Genomic DNA, 20,437 nt, shown 5'->3' with positions numbered 1-20,437 from the left:
TTAAACTTTGTTGAAAATTCTTATTCTTTTTCATACTGAATAAAATATGCTACCAGCGGAGCAGATGATAAAAAATGGGGAAAAATTAAGAACTCATTTATATTTAGTCCTTGCAAACATTATGCTTTTTATTCCAGCAGTTGTCAGGTAGTTCTTACTCCCTGAGCACATTCTGATCTGAATTTAACTGTGGTGAAAAACGTCATGGTCAGTTGTGGAGATGCATTGCTTCGAGAGTAAAAAACTACTTCTATGACCTTCCACGATCTGGGTTCTTTCATCTGTAAAAAGGTGAATTTTAACCTGAGATCCCCTCCAATTCTCACATCTCAGGGATCGAAAAGCTAATTATGGCTGATTTGCTGTGGGATGGTAGCAATACAGTCATTTCTTTGAGTAGTGTCTTGGTGACCAGGCCATATTCAAAACATACATACTGGGAGAGAACTATGGCTGACATGGAAAAGAGTACCACAGATTTAAATCATCTGAGAGATATTTTGTGTTTAATGAAGGGCTAATTGTAGCAACTTTTATGACTGAAAACATGTCTGAAGAACATGTACCCCACAGTTAGCTAGTTCATTAAAAAAAAAATTCTCATTTTGCCAAGGTGGGGAGCTTGGGGATAACCGGGTTCAAAGAGGAACGGACTGAGAATTCCCAGGAGTTAATGTTTGTAATTACAAGTGACCTTGCTGGTCTATTTTGATCTTAGTGGTTCAGTACAGAGATACAACGAAATATGGAATCCAATTTATTATCAAACACCAAAACAACAAAATTCGTCACCCGAGTAAGGGATAGTGTCAAGGCCCTATCCTTTTCCTCTTTCCTTCAATGGTAGGTGTAGAGTGACTGTGCGTCCCACTAGAACCGTGTGAATAGCTGAGTTATTACCAGCCCCCTCCCCCACCCCACTGAATCAGTGGCACAGAAGGGACACTTGTGAGGAGCCTGGTGGCTGGATCAGGAGCCGTTCTCACCTCTTAGGAGACCCTTAATAGCTACTTACACTGAAATGTTCATAGAATTTTTGGCAAAACTGTATAAACCGAGCAAAAGTATAGTGAGAAAGAATCCTGACCACCGAATAGTTTTTAAAAACAAGAAAATTTTATATTTTACTTAACATTTGACACAGAAGAGGCCACATTTAAATAAACACATTATATCTTCAAAGCATTTTAATTGTAGTTGTGGACCTTGGATATGACAAATACTCATATAAGATGGTCCATAACTTCTTTTGAAATTTATTTTTATTTTTACAAATTATACCATGATAAAACTTCATAAAAATTACTCACATGAAATATTCCTTTTTAATATTTTATAAGTTAATCAAATGCATACCACAAGAGTTTTTTTTGTTGTTGTTTAAATAGGGAGTTCTCATGATTTTAGTATTACACAAATTTAAGCCGAGACTGTACTCAGAAATACGTTTAGAAAATGGCATCACAAAAGACTGGGAGTGAGTAGGGAAAAACAATAACACCAACAAAGAAACCCATGCAGGGCTGCTGTACAGGAGCAGTGAATCAGGTGCTTTCACTGCCATAAGTCTTCGGTGCGGCCAAACTTAAACACCAGTCCTCTGCGAATAAAACGAGAAACACCACATGACTAGCTAAGTTGGGGAAAAGAAAGAACAGGTGAGATGTAGAATTGTGGGAAACCAGCAACGACGAACTGATGAGTTGCATGAAAAAACCATGGGATGTATCAGAACAGAAGCTTGTCATTCTAAGGTAGTAAATTCTTCCACTGTGCTCAGCTGTACTATTTATCAACGGCTTCCCCACATCTTTAACTACGAGTATTGGAGACATATCTCACTATTAAAAAGTTAACCAATGCTTAGTATGTAATAATTATATGTCTGATTTTATCAAATTCATTCAACAAACTTTTCTGAGTGTTGAGGTGCTAGGTGCTACATGCTAGGGCAATGAAGATAAATAAGATACATAGTCTCTGCCCTCAAGTTGCTCTCATTCTTGATGACACAATGTGGTAAGTATTAGGGGGAAATAGGAGGTATATACACCAAATGTTAAGGGAGCATAGAAACAAACATATAGAATTTATTTTGCCTCAATATGTTAGAAAACGATTTACAGAGGTGGTAACGTTAGACAAACTTTGAAGGATAAGCAGGAGTTTGAATGGGAGGTTCGGAGGTCCAGGAGCTAATGAAATGATGAAGGAAGATGTTTCAGGAAGAGAATACAGTATACCAAAAGGCAAAGAGGAATAAAAGACCACTCGGCCTCAGGAAAAGTCCAGGAGATCAACGTGTCAGGAATATGCCCTCACAGAGATTACAGTCCAGGGTTTCGGAGCGGCAGTGTCTACAGTTGTCCTTCAGCCTTCAGTTTAAGAAGGGCAAGAGGGCAATTATATGCATAGGAAGATATATATGTATATATCTATATCTCTATAGATACAGACACAGAGATCTGAAGTGTAGAAGAACAGGGCAGAGTCCAACACGGCTAGATTAGTTTAAGAGACAGGAGGATAAGAAAGAGAAGTGGCCGAGATTTGCTAAGCCAATTGCCCAGGGTGGCACACTGCCTACAGGGAAGGACCTTAGGTGCCTGATATGTGCCAAGAAGGCAGGTGTCAGCCTGTATGCTCTACTAAAGGGGGCAACTGGTAATCAGTCCCAGACTGAAGTGGTGCTATGCAGAAATGCACTCCCTACATTAAAGGAACACCTACTGAGCTTGTTGATTGTTGCTGTGTGGAACCCAGGGTTGTCAGATCTCCCAGTTAAAAAAAAAAAAAAGCCAAAAATCCAGATTTTTATATAAAATCTCTTGATTTTTAAATGTCAGCTCAAAAAATACTGTATGGGCTAAATAAAACAGAACTGTGGGCAGAATTTGGCTGGATGGCCACTAGTGGTGATCTCTTTTGTAGACAGACAGCTCTGAGTTCTGAAAAATGGAATAGATGGAAAATGGTAGGATTAGAGCTGTATTTTAGAAGGAAAATTAATGAAGGAAAACTGGAGCTGAGGGAGGAACCAGTTAGAAATACCAACTGCTCAAGAAGGGATGATGTGGACTGAATAGTGGAAATGGACAAAAAAAGACAATTCAGACGCAGATTCAACAAGGCCTGGATGTGTGGGTTAAGTGGGAGGGAGAAATTGAAGACAAAAGTAGACATTTCAGTGGCATGTGCTGGTTTTCATTTTGTTTTCCTATCTGTTTTCCAATTACTGGTGTATACTCCAGGTTAAGTCTGCAATCATAATGATCAATTTAGAACAGATTTCATAGGCCTTTATAAAGGCAAACATGGAGTGTTTTTGATGAAAACAAAAATGTAACCAAGAAGTCAGTTATAGTCTCTCTTGCAAGTATATTAATTTCTTTTCTATAAATGATTTCATAAACCTCCAAAAGGTAATTTGATCTCTGCTCTTCCAGTTAATATCAGACCTGCTGCTACAAAAAAGAAAACCCAAGGTAGTTATTAGGGGCCTCTACTCTCCAGATAGCTTACAAGAGACATAGTAACTTCGGAACACTAGCCAACGGATGTAAACTGTAAAAAGAAGTTTCTTGAGCAAGAGCCAGTCCCCTCCTACAGCCAGATGGTCACCTTAGTACTGATATCTGTTTCTGATTTCTGAAATAGTAATTTATAAGCTGTTGGTGAGTATTGTTCTGTTATATCAGAATGGTAGGCAATCTGATACAACTATTCTGATAATGGTGTCCACGAGCTGAATTTAATTTCAATTTGCTTACAGTATATTCACAAAACCTGATTCGTTTTTAGACTTAATAGGTACAATAGTAACAGATAAGAAATTAGCCAAACTTGCATGTAAAAGTAATTTATTATAACTAATTTGAGATGGTAACAAGTCAAGGTCTGGTTTCCAAGGTTTTGTGAAACGCGATAACTACTGAAAGAATTTATGTGTTTCTGCCCTCCTTGGAAGAGATAAAAATTTCCCACAAATCCTCCTCTCAATCCTCTGTTCCTCCCTGCTGTAACAGTAACTTCTCTGGCAAAAGCAGCCTCTCAAGGTGGAACTTACTTTACCTTTTACAATAGAGGGCTGCTGCTTGCCCCTCTCAGTAAATCCCCACACCAGTCCATCATGAAGCCTTTCTTACCCCTGCCTCTGACCCTGTTATACTACCTTCTTTGGCTGAAGTTGTGGGGCACAGAGTTCCCCTGACCACCTCTAACCCTGTGGAGATACTGGAGTAGTGAGCTCAGGATGCCTGGTCCTTCTTTAAAGATGCTCAAGCCTCAGCACTGCAGCTTGAAAGGAAAAGAAATCCTAAATATCAACACTGTCCCTCTCATAAACCCATACTACATTACTCTACAAAGTAACAAACTCGCCCAAATTTTATTTCATAAGTTGGGGGGTGAATTTTACTCATTTTGTATTTTTCAAGTACACTGTTATAATCTTTTTTTTTTTTTTTAAAGAGAAACAACTAATATCAAAAAACTGGTTGAAGACTCAGCAAAGAAAGAAAAATATCAATTGAATTCATCCTAAATTTCATCATCATAGCGGCTAGAGCCTGAACACTGGAGTCAGACAGCCAGAATTTTAGCCACATGATCTCAAACGAGTTACCTAACTTCTCTGTAACTGCTTTCTCACAGATAAAATGGAGATGATAATAACAGAGCCACCTTCAGAAATGTTATGGGGATTAACTGAGAACTTACATGTAAAATACTAAGAATAGTCTCTTACACATGATAATGGCTTAAGAAACTTTGGTCATTATTTTCTGTATAAAATCAATGGCTTAAAAAAAAATTTTTTTTAAAACTCTTTGGGTTTCCTCCACTAGTTTTAGGACACAAGATATGACCCAAAGAGGTTGTGTATCTTGCCACATCTAAGTTCACATTTTCCTTATTCCCAAATTTTATAAAATTGCAAAAATGCCTGGTGGTGAAATGAAGTAAGTGTAAACACCAACTGCTGACTATTACTGAAGGGCAACTATTTGTATTTCATGAGTGGTTCAAGTAGACACGGGGCATCTAGCTCCTTTTTGGGGATGGGTGGGAAGCGACAGGGAAAGAAAAGTCCTAGAATAGACTGTCCTAAAATCGTACAGCAGTTTTTTAAACCTTTTTTGGATTAGAGACTTCTTGGAAAATCTCTTTCCAGAAAAAAGCAGAAATACCAACATCTTGCACATGGAAATGGCTGGTGGTTCCCTGTCATCAGAAGCCTACCCGTGGAATGAAGGCTAAGAACTCCTGATGCAAAGGATTAAGAGAAATTTGTTTTTTGGGTTTCTTTTTGGCAGTGGGGGCGGGGGGCATGGAAGGGGTAGGGGAAAGCGCAGTCTTTAAATGTCCAGGAAAGAATAAACATTAGAGAAGGTTATTGATAAAAGATTAAAGTTTTTAGGGATTTTATTAATCTTTTAATTTACCGCTGTATCAGAAGGATAAAAAATATTAGGGCTTTTCCTCCACACCTCAAATCTCTAACATAAGACCAAGGACAGAAAGAACTATAAAATGTACCCAGAAACAAAATTTTAAGGAGAAATAGTATTAAGCCAGCTCTCGATAAGAGCAACTGTTAGAGATACCAATTTAAAATGAGCATTGTCAGTGTTACATAACTAAATCTACATGAACTACAGTTCTTCATTAAAGGGGAGGTGGTGGCAATATTTAAAATGAATGTATGTTCCCAAGGTTGGCAGCAAACCAATCTAGGCAAAAAAAAAAAAAAAATCTCTCATTCTTCATACTTTATGACAGTAACATGATGGAGGAGGACCGGATGGGTAACTTAAGCAACTAAATATTGTAAATGACATAAACTATTACAAAAAAAAAACCAAACAATTTAAAAAGTTAGAATGAAGAATGCAAAACAAACTTACCCAAAAAAGATGAAGGCATTTTGGAAAAATACAGCAATTCCAGGGTATACTATGGCTTTTTCTGTAAAAAATAATGGGACTATTTAAAGGTTTATCACCTTAAAACATTTAGTTTCTAATATATTGAATATTAGTTTTCCTGCCTAACATAATTGATTTCCTGGTAACTATGGTTGGTTTGAGTATTAAATGACATAATACATTTGACAGAGTCTAGCCATGGTTTAGTAAATGATAGCTCCTTTCATTCATTTAACAAATATTTACTGAGTGCATACTAAGTTCAGCACTGTTTAATGTGCTGAAGATACAGCAGAGAATAAAACAGGCAAAGTTCGCCTTCACGGAGCTAGATGATATAGAGAATAAATAAGAGGAATAAATAAAGCAGGAAAGGTACAGGAAGTGCAGTGAATGACGACATTTTATAAAGATAGACAGACGACCTCATAAGGAGGTGACACTGGGGTAAGGACAGGAAGGAAGACTGGGCAGGGGCATGCAGAAGCAGCAGGACAGCAAGTGCAAAAGCCTTGAGGAAAGAGAACCCTGGTATATCAGAGGCATGGTCATGTGGGCAAAAGGGAAAAAAGCAGGAGACAGATGAAGAAATATGAGGGGCAGGCTGCTGGGTAAAGATCCTACAGAGCTGTGCAGTTATGCTGAAGGCTTTGATTTTATCCTGAGTGAGATGATAAGCCACTGGAGGTTTTGAGCAGAAAAAGACATGAGCTGACATATTTTAATGGGATCCCTCTGACTGTGCTGAGAGTAGACTACAAGGGGGAAGGGGAACAATAGAAACCAGTGGGGAGGCTATTTCAGGAAATCAGATAAGAGACTAATGGACTGAACCAGAGTGGAAGCAATTGAAATAGTAAAAAGAGGTTGGATTTGAGATATGTTAACAGCAGGGTCAACAGGATTTGCTGATGGACTGGATGTGGAATATGAAAAGAGAGGTGTCATCATTGACAGGCCTTAACCACCCAGGGTTTTTGGCCTAAACATCTGGAGAGATAGAGTGGCCATTACCTGAGATGGGCAAGACCATTCTGATTTTATCCTGGACTAAAGCTGAAATTCTAGTATTAGCTATGTCAACAATTACTAACTGATGAACCGAGGCATTATGAATAGATGAACTGTCAACTTTTTCTCAGAATAGCTTTAATCTGCTGTTCACTGTCACAGCTGGTTTGTATTAGGCCTTCTCTGTTAGAAGGTCACATTAAATAACTATTATCACTAGAATGGCTCATAAAGATCCTGTAGAAAAGCAACTTTATAAAATCACAGATTTGCTGCTAATAATCTCAAAACATCACCTGGCTCCAGAAGACTTCTGGAAAATAATTTAAAATTCTATGAGATGAACACATTCCTACAAAAAGGGGCTCTATATTAATAGTCATATTTGGGAAAGAATGATCAGTAATTTTATTTTCTTCTTTAAGCTCTTTTATAATCTCAGTTTTATAAAAAGGACAAGTTATTAACACAATTCAAATAATAAAAAAGTGATTTGCTGTTTTTAAAATATGATGGTGACAAAGATTTTGTAGCAGGACGAGAATTACTTATGATATCATGTTAAATGAAAAAAGCTGGGCTCAAAATTGTATTTGTAACTATGACTATAACTACATAAAAACAGAAGAGACCAGAGGAAACACACCACATATATAAAAGCACTAAGATTATTATAGTTTCTTTTACATTTCTTTCTTTTCTACATTTTTGGTTACATTGCTTGAAAAAATATAAATATTTTAAAATGCCTATCATTTCTGTCTATAATATTTAAGTGATTTTAATAAAAATTCAACAAACCCATGTCTTTAATCCAAGAATTACATTTTAATCAAAGAAGTAAACAGTTAAAATGTGAGCTAGGTCAGTTTCTGCTGGTCCAGTTTTTGCAAATCATTAATATTGTATTTTTGCTATGATAAGCATAGTCTATTTTGCCTGGAACAGTAAGTGGTTTTCATATTTTTCTGGTGCCCCTCGGGTCCAACTTTCAGCCAAGGATCTAAGAGCAGGACCTTTTCTTGAGTTTGCCTTAAACTGGCCTTATATAGCAGAAGCACATTAAACGTTAATTTACTTTCCTATCTAAAAGGAGATGATTTCATATTATCAGGAAGGCTTAGCTTAATAAATTTCAATTCTAGGATGTTAGAATTTTGCATGGATATTATTCAGGAAGTCAAAACTTGCAAAATAGTAGAAAACATATCTATTCTGTTTTTGAGGTTTTTGGAAGCCAAAGAGGAGCAAGGTTTGGAGCTGGGTCTCATTCTTCCCAGGCTCTAAATCAGAAGAAAAAATACAGAAGAAAGGGATACTAAAAACATACCAAACAAATAAAATACTGATGGGCAAGGGGAGTTTCCAGGTATAAATGCATTGCTAATAGTTGGCCTATCTATATGAAAGAAAGCTTTAGTCCAAAATAACCAATTTTAATGCACAATTTCGGTATTCCATTGAAGTAAAAGGTAAGCTGTATTTTCTCTTACCTTTAGCAACATAACCTCCAAAGAGAATCCACATAGATGCAATCAGAGAACCAAAGGCCAACATGAAACCAATGAACAGCCAAATGCGAGCGCCTTAAAGGAAATAAAATTTTACCTGAATTGTTCTCATATGAAGACAGTCGGTTCAATTAACTTTTCAGAAAAAAAAGAAAAACCCAAACAGAAAAAAACGTGTAATTGTTTTTAGTCTAAAATAAGAATGGAAGACGTGTTGAGTATCTTCTAACAGTGAAAATGGTAGCCTTTTTCTTGTTGGTCTGTGTATTTTAAGTGACTATGTTTACTTTCCCTAAATATGAATACCGAAAAAAACCCCAAACTTTCCTCAACTGTGCAATGAAAATCTCACAAAATATACTGCACCATATTTAGAGGCTCTTTCTCTATATACTTTTAGAAATAGTGCTCCAAAATTTCAAGTTCTCCAAGAGAACGTTCAATCAAAAACACAGGTATACTTAACAAAAAATTCATATTCAGCGATATGGGAATCTAAACACTACCATATTTCACTTTCATGAAAATCAAGCAGCAAAATAAATTTAAATTTACCATGGCTGGCACTTAGAAAAGCTGCATTAAAATTATTTAGGAGAGGAAGACAATCAACTTTTAAATCACATTTATATAATATTTATGCAGATTTGCTATAAAATAAATGGTGTCATTAGACTGCCTAAAATGAATTCTGAGATGTTTAGCACAAATGAATTTTAATAAAAACACTGCTCTGTTCAATAAAGCACAGCAAAAAAATTATATATAAATTTTTGATTTTGTCTCCAAAATATAAAACAGTAATTATGAAATAATAAGCTGTTACTCATAGATGTGATAGTAAAACAAATACGAACTGGCTCTGGACCCCAAAACTTAATGCTAGTTAACGAATTTTATTTAGAGATATGATGGCCATATTCTAGTCCTAGCTCTAATTATTATTGTCTTATTATCGTCAACACTAACTGCTAACATTCACCTATTCCTCTGCGGTAGATCAGTGTTTCTGTATCTCTTCTACTTAAGTTCATCTATGAAGAGAGTGAACCAAGGAGAGCCTGAAAACATCGACCAGAGCTGACTAGTGGTTTCTCCTGTTTTATTAAAAAAAAAAAAAAAAAGTCGCTTTTAATTTGCCTATGTCGAGTTTACTTTTGTATGGATGTAGTATTTCAGGTTTACCATTTAAATTGCTTAATAACTATCTGTCCACCAGGAAGCTGGGCCACACGTGTCCTGTATTCTTCCTACCTCAGGTACACAGCAATGAAGTCCAAGGGACATGAGTTCCTCAGTTGAAAAGGAAGGGCCTGGGTGAATCTATGCGCTAAAATTCTATTATTATATTTATTTCTGCAAGATGAAAAGAGTTCTGGAGGTCGGCTGTTCAACAATGTGAATGTAGTTAATACTACTGAACTGTACACTTAAAAATAGTTAAGATGGTACACTTTATATTGTGTATTTTACAACTCACAAAAAACTATGATTCTAAACTATTTCAAAATGCTAATTTAATCAAATGAGGTTGGGGAAAAAAGGGAAGTAAAGAATTTATATGGTATAGCTAAAAGTACTATAAGTTCTACTTCACACATGTATTCTTTATTAGACTGTTCTTTACTGTATACTGTACATATTTATATCTACACATACTCAAAACTGCATATTCTGTACCATAAAGCCAACTTAGACCAACTGCAATTTTTATCTTATGCCTTGGAACCTATAACCTCCTCTCTAGAAACACCTCCATCCTAACCCTGATCTGAAAGAGTTAAACAAGTGGCCTTTCCATGTATAATTCTCACTTTAAGGATGCAGCATAATAGTAAGATATTGCTTACCATAGTAAGATATCTATTTACCTGTTTGACCCAGGCAACCTTCACTGTAACTGTCACCTCGGACTTGCCCATTTGACACTGCATTAATCCTGTATGAATAAAATAAAATCAAGAAATCAGGGTCTTTGACTCCAAAAGGAGACCATCCATGACATCAAGTTACCAGATACAATAAACTAAGAGTTCCTCAAATTAAGGTCAGGTCTCATGAGTCTTGAGTAATGGGCTCATAGTAACTTACTCAAGTTCCTTCAATCAGATACCCTTTAAAGCAGTGGTCACAGTCCCAAGACCAGGAGAATCAGCATCATCTGGGAACTCATTAGAAAGAAAATTCTCTGGCCCCACCCAAACTTACGGAAGCAAAAACTCTGGGTATGGGGTTCAGCAACTTGAGTTTTAACAAGTTCTTTAGGTGATTCTGATGCCTGTTAAAATGTGAGAGTGAAATTCTCAAAATAGTCAATTACACCTCAATAAAAAAATTATCGAAATTATATCTTGCTAAGATTGGAAGGATCTTTAGCTTGTTCCCATCTACTTTGCCATTTGTACATCTCAGACATACTCAACACAAAGAGATTCAAGTAGTAAAATCTTGTTTTCTCAATTCCTGATACATGTTCCAAACATAAAAAGTCTTTCACTGACTTTCACAGAGTACCACTCTAAACTGAGATAGGCTTATCTTCTTTAGAAATACCCTTTAAAATTTTTTTTAAATGTCATAGGAAAATGGTCACAGTATATCAAGTTAAAAAGGGCTTGGCACAAGGTAGGTGTTCAATAAATGTGTTGAATATATGAACTCTAATTTTTTTCACGATAATATGATGGCTTTATTCATTCAAATCTAAGTTTTAGAATGATTAAAACACTCATAATTATTTTCAATGACCTCCATATTAACTAAATTATTTGGTATATAAAATATATTTTAAAACAAGCTTCGTATTTTTAAAAAAAACGCAGATGGTACTAGATTAGTGGTTCTTAGCTGTTTCTCCTTGCTGAGTCATCTGAATAACTTCATAACCTTCTGGCAGACAGCCAAGACTCTTGCCTTGACAGTCTTCACTATTAAGCACATTCTCAAACAAACCATCTTTATCTGTTCTCTGGCATTACTAGTTTTACATATAATCTCAAACTTACAGAAAACTTGCTAGTTCAAACAAATTTTTTTTCCTGAAATATTTGAAAGTTGCCAACATGATGCCTCATAACCCCAGAAACTGTACTTACTATAAACGAGACATACAATTGTATGTATTTCCCACAAACGAGGCAGTTCTAAGGAACCACAATACCACCACAAAAATCAGGAAATGAACAACGATCCATTATCATCATTTAATCTTCAGACCTCATTCAAGTTCCCCAGCTGTCCCGATAATGTTTTTAAGAGAAAAAGGATCCTGTCTAGAATCAAGGAGTACATCGTTCTAATGTGTCTTTAGTTTCCTCAGTCTGGAACAGTTCTTCAGACTCTTCTGGCTTTTACTACCTTGACCCCTTACTCTAGTTATACTGGTCTCCAAGCCATAGAGAACCTTGTACCTGCTGTTCTGTCCGGAATGATTCTCTCATATAGCCCCAAAATGAGTTCCTTCATTTCTTCAAGTCCTTCCTCAAAAATCACCTTCTTAGTGAGGCCTTCCTTGACTTGACTTAAAATTTCTACAGCCCCTGTTGACATCTCATGTCCCCCTTCTGTTTCTTCTCGCTGGCACTTCTCATTATCTAACATGCTATATATTTATTTCACTTTTGTTACTATTTGCCTCACTCATTAGAGTGCATCAAAGCATGGATTTTCCCGTTTTATTCACTACTGTATTTCCTGTTCCTAGAGCAGTCTGAGAATATAAATGCTTGACAAATATTTGTTGGATGAATAAATAAACCGTTAAAGCACATGGTTTTCGACCTAAAAATAAAATTATAAACATTAGCAGTACAGAAATAAAAGGACAGAAGGTGGGAAGTGGAAGAGGGAGAGAGAGGTAAAAGAACAGAAAAGAGGGCCGTTGATTATAAGTCCTCTACAATTTGAATTTTAAATCACGCCTAATGTTAATCTAATAACATTTCACAACTTTAAATCTACTCAACTCTATGTAAAACATTTTTATTGTGACACTCTGTGTAATTAGTGTCACTAACAATGATACTTACATTAGGAAGGCTATGGTTGCTATAACACCACAGGCATGGTATGAATGGTTGAAGTCGTCCATAGTGGGGTAAATGACAGCTGCATCTATGATAATCCACCAGCCTGTAAAAAACTAAAAGAAACAAACAACAGAAGTTGATATCAATGAGAAATTACAGTAATTTCATATCTTACTAGCTAAAAAGAAAGCAAGGTATCTAAGTGAAGCGATACTTTCTAAATTTTTGTCAATGAATTTCAAAAATTTTTGTCAATGAATTTCAAAAATTTTGTCAATGTTCCATCAGTTTCTTACATTTAATTTACACATGGCTTAATAACTGATTAAATATCAGATGCCCTTAAAAAACATTAGATACCCTGAAGTCTGGCAGCAACTATTATTTACTAATATGAACTTTTTTCCTAAGTCTACTTCAATCATTATTTTATATGGTCATAATAAAGTCTGTAATCCAATTTCGTGAAGTAGAAATAAGTTACAATATCCCACAACAGGAGGAAAGAAAAAAGTGATTCAGATTTCAACTGAGGAAAGGAGTGGCTTGTTGCTGATATATACGTGTATTGAAAAGTTAAAAAAAAAAAATCAACATGGGGGAATAATTATTGTTGATAGAAGTACAGCTATCCTCTTGATGTTGTGAGATAAGACATGGCGCAGTTCTGCTTTTCCTTTTGACAAATTACAATGCAGTCTGCAGATGGTTTCAGGTGTGATGCTAAATTCAGTTTAAATGCCAAATTATAATTTATCTTAACTGAATCTGGTTCCGGATATTATCAAGGGTAACTCTATAATGAAAAACACATTCAACTGCACAAATGTTTTTTATCGTCTGAGCGAAAACTTACAATAAGATTTTAAACAAATTCTGACAAGTAGCTTAGAAAGTTTTGAAAGTAACCCCTTTCTTTACCGCCACTCCTTACCCTGACCCAGTTAGCTCTAGACGTACCATCTTCTGACAATTATTTAAAAATAATGATTTCAGGCTAATCAAATTATTTTTGTGAGGTTATAGACAGATCCATACTTTATGACATTTTTACTACCTAGCACAAATACTCATTTACTTTCTTTTTATTATGGTGACATTGATGAATGAAATACACTAAGTTTCAGCTGTACAATTTGGCAGTAAGGTGTATATATATACACACACACATACATACACACATATACACATATAACTATTGCATTGCGTGTTCACTGCTCATGGTTAGATTTCTTTCTGTCACCACGTATTTGACCTCTTTTGCCCCATCTACCTCCTCCCTCCTCCTACATTCACTATTTTTTAATCCTCAGCTTAATATATTCAAGATATTTACTTTCCTCACAGACTAAAATTCAACTTTTTTTATGTTTATAAGAGCAGAATTCTACAGTAGTTTTATATTTGATCATTATTTGGAAAAATATAGGCTAAATAAGAATTTTATACTATAAGTTACTTCTAAATAACATATTTTAATCAGTTTCCTGGTTTGTTTGTTTTTTTTAACAAGACTGAGAAAGTTAACTCCAAATTATGGAAAAATGCAATGATATCTCTGGCCTGGTTTTGACCTAATTGTTTCTTAAATATTTCCCGGTAACTTAATTTACTTGTTAAGAGGAGGCAAAATCCATATAGTGAATAAATGTATAAAATATACTGTCTTATACCATTTTTACCATGCAGTTAAAGAAAAATAATCAATCTACTAATCAAATTTAAAACCATAATTTCAACTAAGAGTTGGAATGAAATGAATAACTCAACCCCCTCATAAATAAAACAAAATGCCAACATTTATTAAAATAAATTCAGTGGTCAAAGATAAAATAAATAGTATATATTTTAAAACATACAGAATCCAAAACATAAAAACAAAAAACCACAATAATGAAGGCCCAAATTATGACACTTACGAGAACACCAGCAGCAATGGAAGCAATTGTATTGCGTTTTTCCCCCCAATCAATGCATTCTGAGCATCTCAAACCTTCTAGAAATCCAGACATTTTTCAGGTCACTTAAAAAAACAAACAAAAATTAAATAAAGTACTTCTATTTCCTAGCTTCAAACTTGCCTTATGTTCTTAGAAATTATTGAACAGTTCAGGAATAATTTAATGAAAGTGAAGTTACAAATACAATTGACCCTTGAACAACGAAGGGGTTTAGGGGTGCCCAACTCCCACAGAGGAAAATCTATATAACTTTTGACTCCCCAAAAGCTTAACTACAATCACTTGATATCCGTGAGAGATTGGTTCCAGGACCCCTGCAGATACCAAAATCCAAGGATGCTCAAGTCTCTTATATAAAATGGTGCAGAATAATTCATACAATCTGTGGATTCCAGGGATGGGAAACCTGGAGATGCAAAACGCAGGGATACTGATGGCGGACTGTATATTTATTGAAAAAATCTGTGTATAAGTAGCCCTGCCAGTTCAAACCTGTGTTGTTCAAAGGTAAACCGTACTTCAGTTTGGGTATGTATACTTTTTTAGAATATTTGATTTAGCGTCCGATAAATTTCTACATTATAACTTTGGGAAACAAAATTTGGATTCCTTCAGTATTTTTCTTAATTTAAAAGATGGCTTCGGCTTGCAATTATAAAATAAATATGTCCTGGGGATGTAACGTACAGCAGGGTGACTATAGTGAATAATAAATATTGTATTGGATATTTGAAAGTTGCTGAGAGTATATCTTGAAAGTTCTCATGAAAAGAAAAAAAGCTGTATGTGTGGTGATGGATATTAGAGTTACTGTGATCATTTCGCAATATATAAGCATATCCAATCATGTTGTACGTGTCAAGTATATCTCAATGAAAATAAATAAAAGGTGGTTTTGGTACATTTAAGTAATATGAACAAAGATAGGTATCCAAATATTTAACATTTTAATAGTAATTATTAATTTTAAATCCAGACGAAGTTATTATATGATTTTGTTGTTTATAGTCCAGGAGCACTAACATAAAGGAGACAAGTGATAAACTGGCTCTGAGTTAAAGCATGCACTCAGATGAAAAATATTTCTCTTAGGAATTTATACGTTTTATTAGAGAACATGTGTTTCTTCACACTCAGATTAATAGACTGAACAATGCACTGCAGGTCTTAACCGCTGCCCACATCACTTCCTTTCACTTCATTATTTTTTCCTTCTCCAAGCCTGGCTTTTGGTATCATTTCTACGTAAACAATCATTTCATTTTAATATCTCTATCTCTGATTCTAACAGAGGTTTCAAACCCAAGAGCACAAAATCGAAATTAATGTTAATTCAGACCAAAAAAAAAAAGAAAAAAAACCCAAGCTAAATGACCATAGATAAAATTAACAGGGCCAACCTAAAATGTCTTAAGTTTCATAAAACATTCCTCCAGGATAAGCTGTACAAACCTAGCTTGAGACATAGCCATATTATCTATTTCAGAGTATGAAAAAGCCAGAATTACGCATAATTTGCTAATCAAGAAACACCTAAACTCCTACAGCGAACATGAACCCGTCCGTTGTTACTCTGTAGCCAGCAATCATAATTGTCCGAAAACATGACATCCTATAAAAGAGCAATGAATGCAGCTGTAACCTTCTTTATAAAATTAAGTAATAAAAACTGTGATTACAACCAGTGCTAATTCTCCTTTAAGGCAAATTTAATTTTGAAAATTCACTCGTTTTATTCTTCCCTGTGAAGAATAGCATTCCAGTATGTCTTACTTTCGTTTCATCCCTATGACCCCGCCCCGAATCCATTTTCCTTTGCTGTATTACTGGCACACTCGTGCCCAAATTCTGCCCTCCAGATTCTGGGAATTCTAGGCGTAGAACGTGGACTGGGATTTGGAGGATCTGGGAACTAGCTCTAGCTTGGCCACCTCCCTCGCCGTGTGAACCTGCCTGGTCTGTTTCTCCAGCTCTAAAGTAGGAGGAGCAAGGTGATTTTGCAGAGATCCTTAGAGTCCCAGGGAAGGGCGCGGTCCGGCAGCCTGGCGGAGTCCAGACGCTGTCGCCGTCTCCCGCCGCCTGCCGGACACAGGTCCGGAGGAAGTGGCCAGGAAGGGTCCAGCGAGGCGCAGCCCAGTATGCAGCTTCTCAGAGGTGGAGGCAACGACCCCGTCAGCATCAGCCAGGCAGAGTCCCAGGTCCAAGCACTATTCGGCCCACGGCGGTTCCTCCCCTTCCCCCACTCCCTCCTGGCACTTACGTCCAGCCCCGCCCGTGCAGTGGTCCGAAGCCCGGTGTAGCGCGGCGGTGGGAACCCTCAAGCTCCCAGCTTCAGCCAAGAAAACAAAACAACCCCAGGCCACCGGATGCCCGGATGAAGCAGCACCGCCCCCGAAGCTCGGTCGCGCCTGCGGAGACAGGGACGGAGGGAGGGGCGCGCGATAGGAGGAGAAAGGGCGGGGGGAGGGCCAGAGGGAGGCACGCTCACCGCGCGGAGGCTCTGCGCATGCTCGAGGATCCAGCTGCGCGGGCTTTCCGCTGCCCAGTCGCAGCTGTGCATGGGTAGAGGTAGTTTGAGTACACTTTTCAAAGGTGGGTGAGAGAAGTCGCTCTGTGTCCTAAGTTATTGAAAGGTAGGCGTCTTTTGGGCTTTTGTATTCGTCTTGAGTGAGGTGGTAAGTTTTCTAGTGCTGGGGTCGGTCTCACAGTTATCTCAGGTGTAGGTAGCAGGAAAAGTGCCCGGCTCCGCGCGCTGCAAAAGGCGGGGTGCAGGTTTGCGGCCCCGCCCCCCAGCCCTTATCATGGTTTCTAAGTCTGTTTGTTTTCCCAGAGCCTGGCCCCGCCCTCGCCGAAGCTCCGCCTCTAAGAGGAGCTATTTCAGAGTATAAAATTTGTGAATTTAACTTTAAATTTAACTTTGTGAATATTGTGACCATGTTTTCTGAGTCACTCCCGGGAGGTGGCGACGTCCTGGTTCTTCGTGCGGGGTATTGTGCGTCCCTAATCCCAATTCCATGACCTACTTCTGAGATTTGACCTTTTTTCTCCTTTGCTTTAAGGCAGGTTTTCTCAGCATAGACACTATTGACATTTAGCGTCAAATAATTCTTTTTATGGGGGTATGTTCTATGCGCTGTGGGATGTTTATCTGCATGCCCAGCCTCACTCAGTGCGTGTCGTTCCTCCAGTTGTGACAACCAGAAATGTCTCCAGACTGCCAAATAGCCCCTCATGGGGTAAATCATCCTGGTAAGAACCTCTGCTTTATGAGGTAATCAGGGTTTTGGGAAGTGACCCTTTTTAAAAGATGGAAGCAACGATGTCTTATCCACATGAACAACTTGTGGCCGGCTCGCCCTCAATTCCAGAAGCTCTCAGTTCCGTTCCAGCTTCTCCAATCGGTGGTCGTCCGGGGATCAGATCCTGTCTCGTTCCAGAAGGCGCCAGCAGAAAAGGTCCAAGCGCCACTTGCGGTCTCAACTCGCGGAGCCACACGCGATCCCGCAGCAGGTCCCGCTCTCGGGAAAGTCGTATAACAGAAGGACCAACACAATCACGAGGGGGCGACAGTATTACGGCTTTAACTCTATGGCGTACAAGAAAGAACACAATAGTTGGAGGAAGGGATCCAGGAAGAGGTCTGGGAGCAGAAGCCCATTTCGCTCAAGTAAAAATGGTGGGTAGGTCGGTCGGTCAGTTATTTTTCGTTAAGAGAGGCACACAGGCACATAGGTTCACCTTTTCTACATATAGGGTAATATGAGTAAGCTAAGGAACCAAAGTTGTTGGGTCGTTTAATTTCTTTGATTTCCTTTGATGCATGAAATCTCTGTAACTGGGTTGGGGGCAGGGGTTAACTGACTGGTAAACAAAACTTCTGTACAATCTATAGCCTATTTATTTATTTATTCAGAAATTGTTGACATTTTGATCTGTTTACTTTTAGCTCCCATCCTTCTGATGGTTTAGACTGTTTTCAAATGGACATCATTCTTACCCCTTAGAATTAAAGGTTCATTGTGATTGTTAAATGTCTCAAGGTGTAAAATAAAATTTTTAAAAAGTCTCAAGGTGGAGGAATCTAGTGTAGGCAATTCTTAATGGAACCCTTTTAATACCTATTAATGACTTAATGTTCGTTTACCAGCTCTGAGCACCATTTAACAAATCTTGCCTTCAGCTTCTAACAAGTTAACTGAAGACTGTGGAGGAAGAAGGATATTAACATTCTGTTTTTATTTTCTGTCTTCAGCCTTTTTACATACATTTGCATTAACATGATTGTCAAATATTTTATAAATATAAGTGAGCATTTTCATATTACTATTATAATGAAGTACATGCTTAATTTGTCATTCTTAGCCCTTTTGGAGTATGCCATGGAATTAATGGTTTTGTTTTTGTCCTTTGTAGATAAGATGGAACTGTTAGAAATAGGAAAAACTAGTGCAGCTAAATCCTTAGGAATAGTCTACCTTGACTTACCAGCTAGTCTCAGAACTGTTCCTGTAGCTAAAAAAAGAAACCATGTATCAGCTGTACCAAATACTGCAAAGTTTGAGATAAGCCAGATTTATCCAAATAAAATATCCAGAAAAACTACTGCCAGAAAGATCTAGTTAGCCATTTTTTTTATTTGATTTACCTTAGACTACTCTTCTCAGAAAGTGTAGCTAAATATAATTGTTAAATTCAAAATAACAGATCTGAAAATAGTAGACAGGCTCTCACTTATGAAAATGGGACGATAACAAACTTAATTTTTGGTGACCCTGAAAGTCTCATGTTCCAACAAACCCCTCCTGGACAAAAAAAGTCTGGTTTTCAGCTATGAGTGCCAGAGATTGGGGGAGGGGATACAAAACCCATATTATGGCCCCTGAAAAAAGAGATGGAAGACAACACCAGTTTTAATGGCAATTGTCTGCTTTCCATTGATCACTGATATTGGCAACTCTGATTTATGGTTCACAGTAACAAATCCATTGTAGTATTCTTTCAGAGCAGCTTAAGTTCTAATCATGAGTGTTAACAATTCAATTAACTGTTGTGCTTTGTATGGAGCTAGTGCAAGTTTAATTTTTAACTTTGTGAATATTATGACCATGTTTTCTAAGGGTTCATGCCTACAAGATGGCTGTCATTGTTACCAGCCACAGAAAAGATGTTAAAATGTTGGCCTGCGCTAAAATTCTATTTTCAAAGTGTGGGAAAAGAGAATGTCCTTCTCTAATTGGGAATACATTGAGTGTGAGAATGGAGAAAAAGATTACAATACAACAGAAATTTATATGCTCTTTCTCCAGAACTGCTTGATGATCTTTGAAGAGGCCATAAGGAGCCTAAAAAAGATAAACTGTCTGCACTGGAGTTATTTGATTTTATGTGTAGGTTGTGACAAAAACTCATGCAGCGAAAAATGACTCACTTTTTGGAATGAAGACTGCTTTAAAACTGAAAAAAAGTGTCACCAGAAAAAGGCACCCAAGTTAAACAGGACTTTCTCAATTTCTTTACTAGAACTATAACTTTTTTGGAATCCAATTTTGATTTCACAAGTTCAAATTATCTCTGTGCTTTAAAACCATTTTCTCTGAGAAAGAAAGGTTTAACTTACAGTGACATCCAGTGTGCTTCAGAATGTTTAAAAATGATGGACATTTTAGACATGGATAACCTCTATGATGAATTTATAGGTGCAAAAGACCTGATCGACAAACAGCTGTTTTATCAAAACAAGCCTGTAGATAAAAAATGGATGGACATCTTTGGAGAGCTGAAAATGAATTCCCACAAGTCTAAAAACCTGCCATTACTAGTAAGCAAAATCTTAAGTATTCCATGCTCAAATGTTTTTGTTGAGAGGATATTTAGATTGATGTCATCACATTGGACTGACACCGGTAATCAGTGTAATGTGGGCTTGCTAAGAGCACAGCTGCAAGTCAAGGAGAATTTTACATTTGACTGTATTCAGTTTTACTACTGCATAAAAGAAA

General features: G+C 37.0%; 1 protein-coding gene across 6 annotated transcripts; it reads right to left on the bottom strand.

Annotated features, from left to right (window-relative positions):
- Nucleotides 1-1,165: 1,165 nt before the first annotated feature.
- TMEM50A (transmembrane protein 50A) lies at nt 1,166-16,860 on the bottom strand. 6 transcript variants are annotated; one of them, XM_039854674.1, is made up of 8 exons: nt 16,699-16,852; nt 16,392-16,582; nt 14,391-14,500; nt 12,478-12,590; nt 10,321-10,388; nt 8,432-8,524; nt 5,907-5,967; nt 1,166-1,600 (listed from the first exon to the last, which is right to left on the bottom strand). In XM_039854674.1, exons 3-8 carry the CDS (start codon nt 14,487-14,489, stop codon nt 1,555-1,557), a joined length of 480 nt encoding a protein of 159 aa, XP_039710608.1. In that variant the 5' UTR covers nt 14,490-14,500; nt 16,392-16,582; nt 16,699-16,852; the 3' UTR covers nt 1,166-1,554. The 6 variants fall into 6 exon arrangements, with proteins under 6 accessions (XP_039710608.1, XP_039710606.1, XP_039710610.1 ...); XM_039854672.1 differs by lacking the exon at nt 16,392-16,582 and having other exon boundaries at nt 16,699-16,857; XM_039854676.1 differs by lacking the exon at nt 16,392-16,582 and having other exon boundaries at nt 14,397-14,500; nt 16,699-16,857.
- Between the last annotated feature and the right edge of the window lie 3,577 nt (nt 16,861-20,437).

Source organism: Pteropus medius, unplaced genomic scaffold (genome assembly GCF_902729225.1).
Source record: "Pteropus medius unplaced genomic scaffold, Ma_sr-lr_union100, whole genome shotgun sequence".
Taxonomy (NCBI): domain Eukaryota; kingdom Metazoa; phylum Chordata; class Mammalia; order Chiroptera; family Pteropodidae; genus Pteropus; species Pteropus medius.
This window is presented reverse-complemented; position numbering and strand designations above follow the sequence as displayed.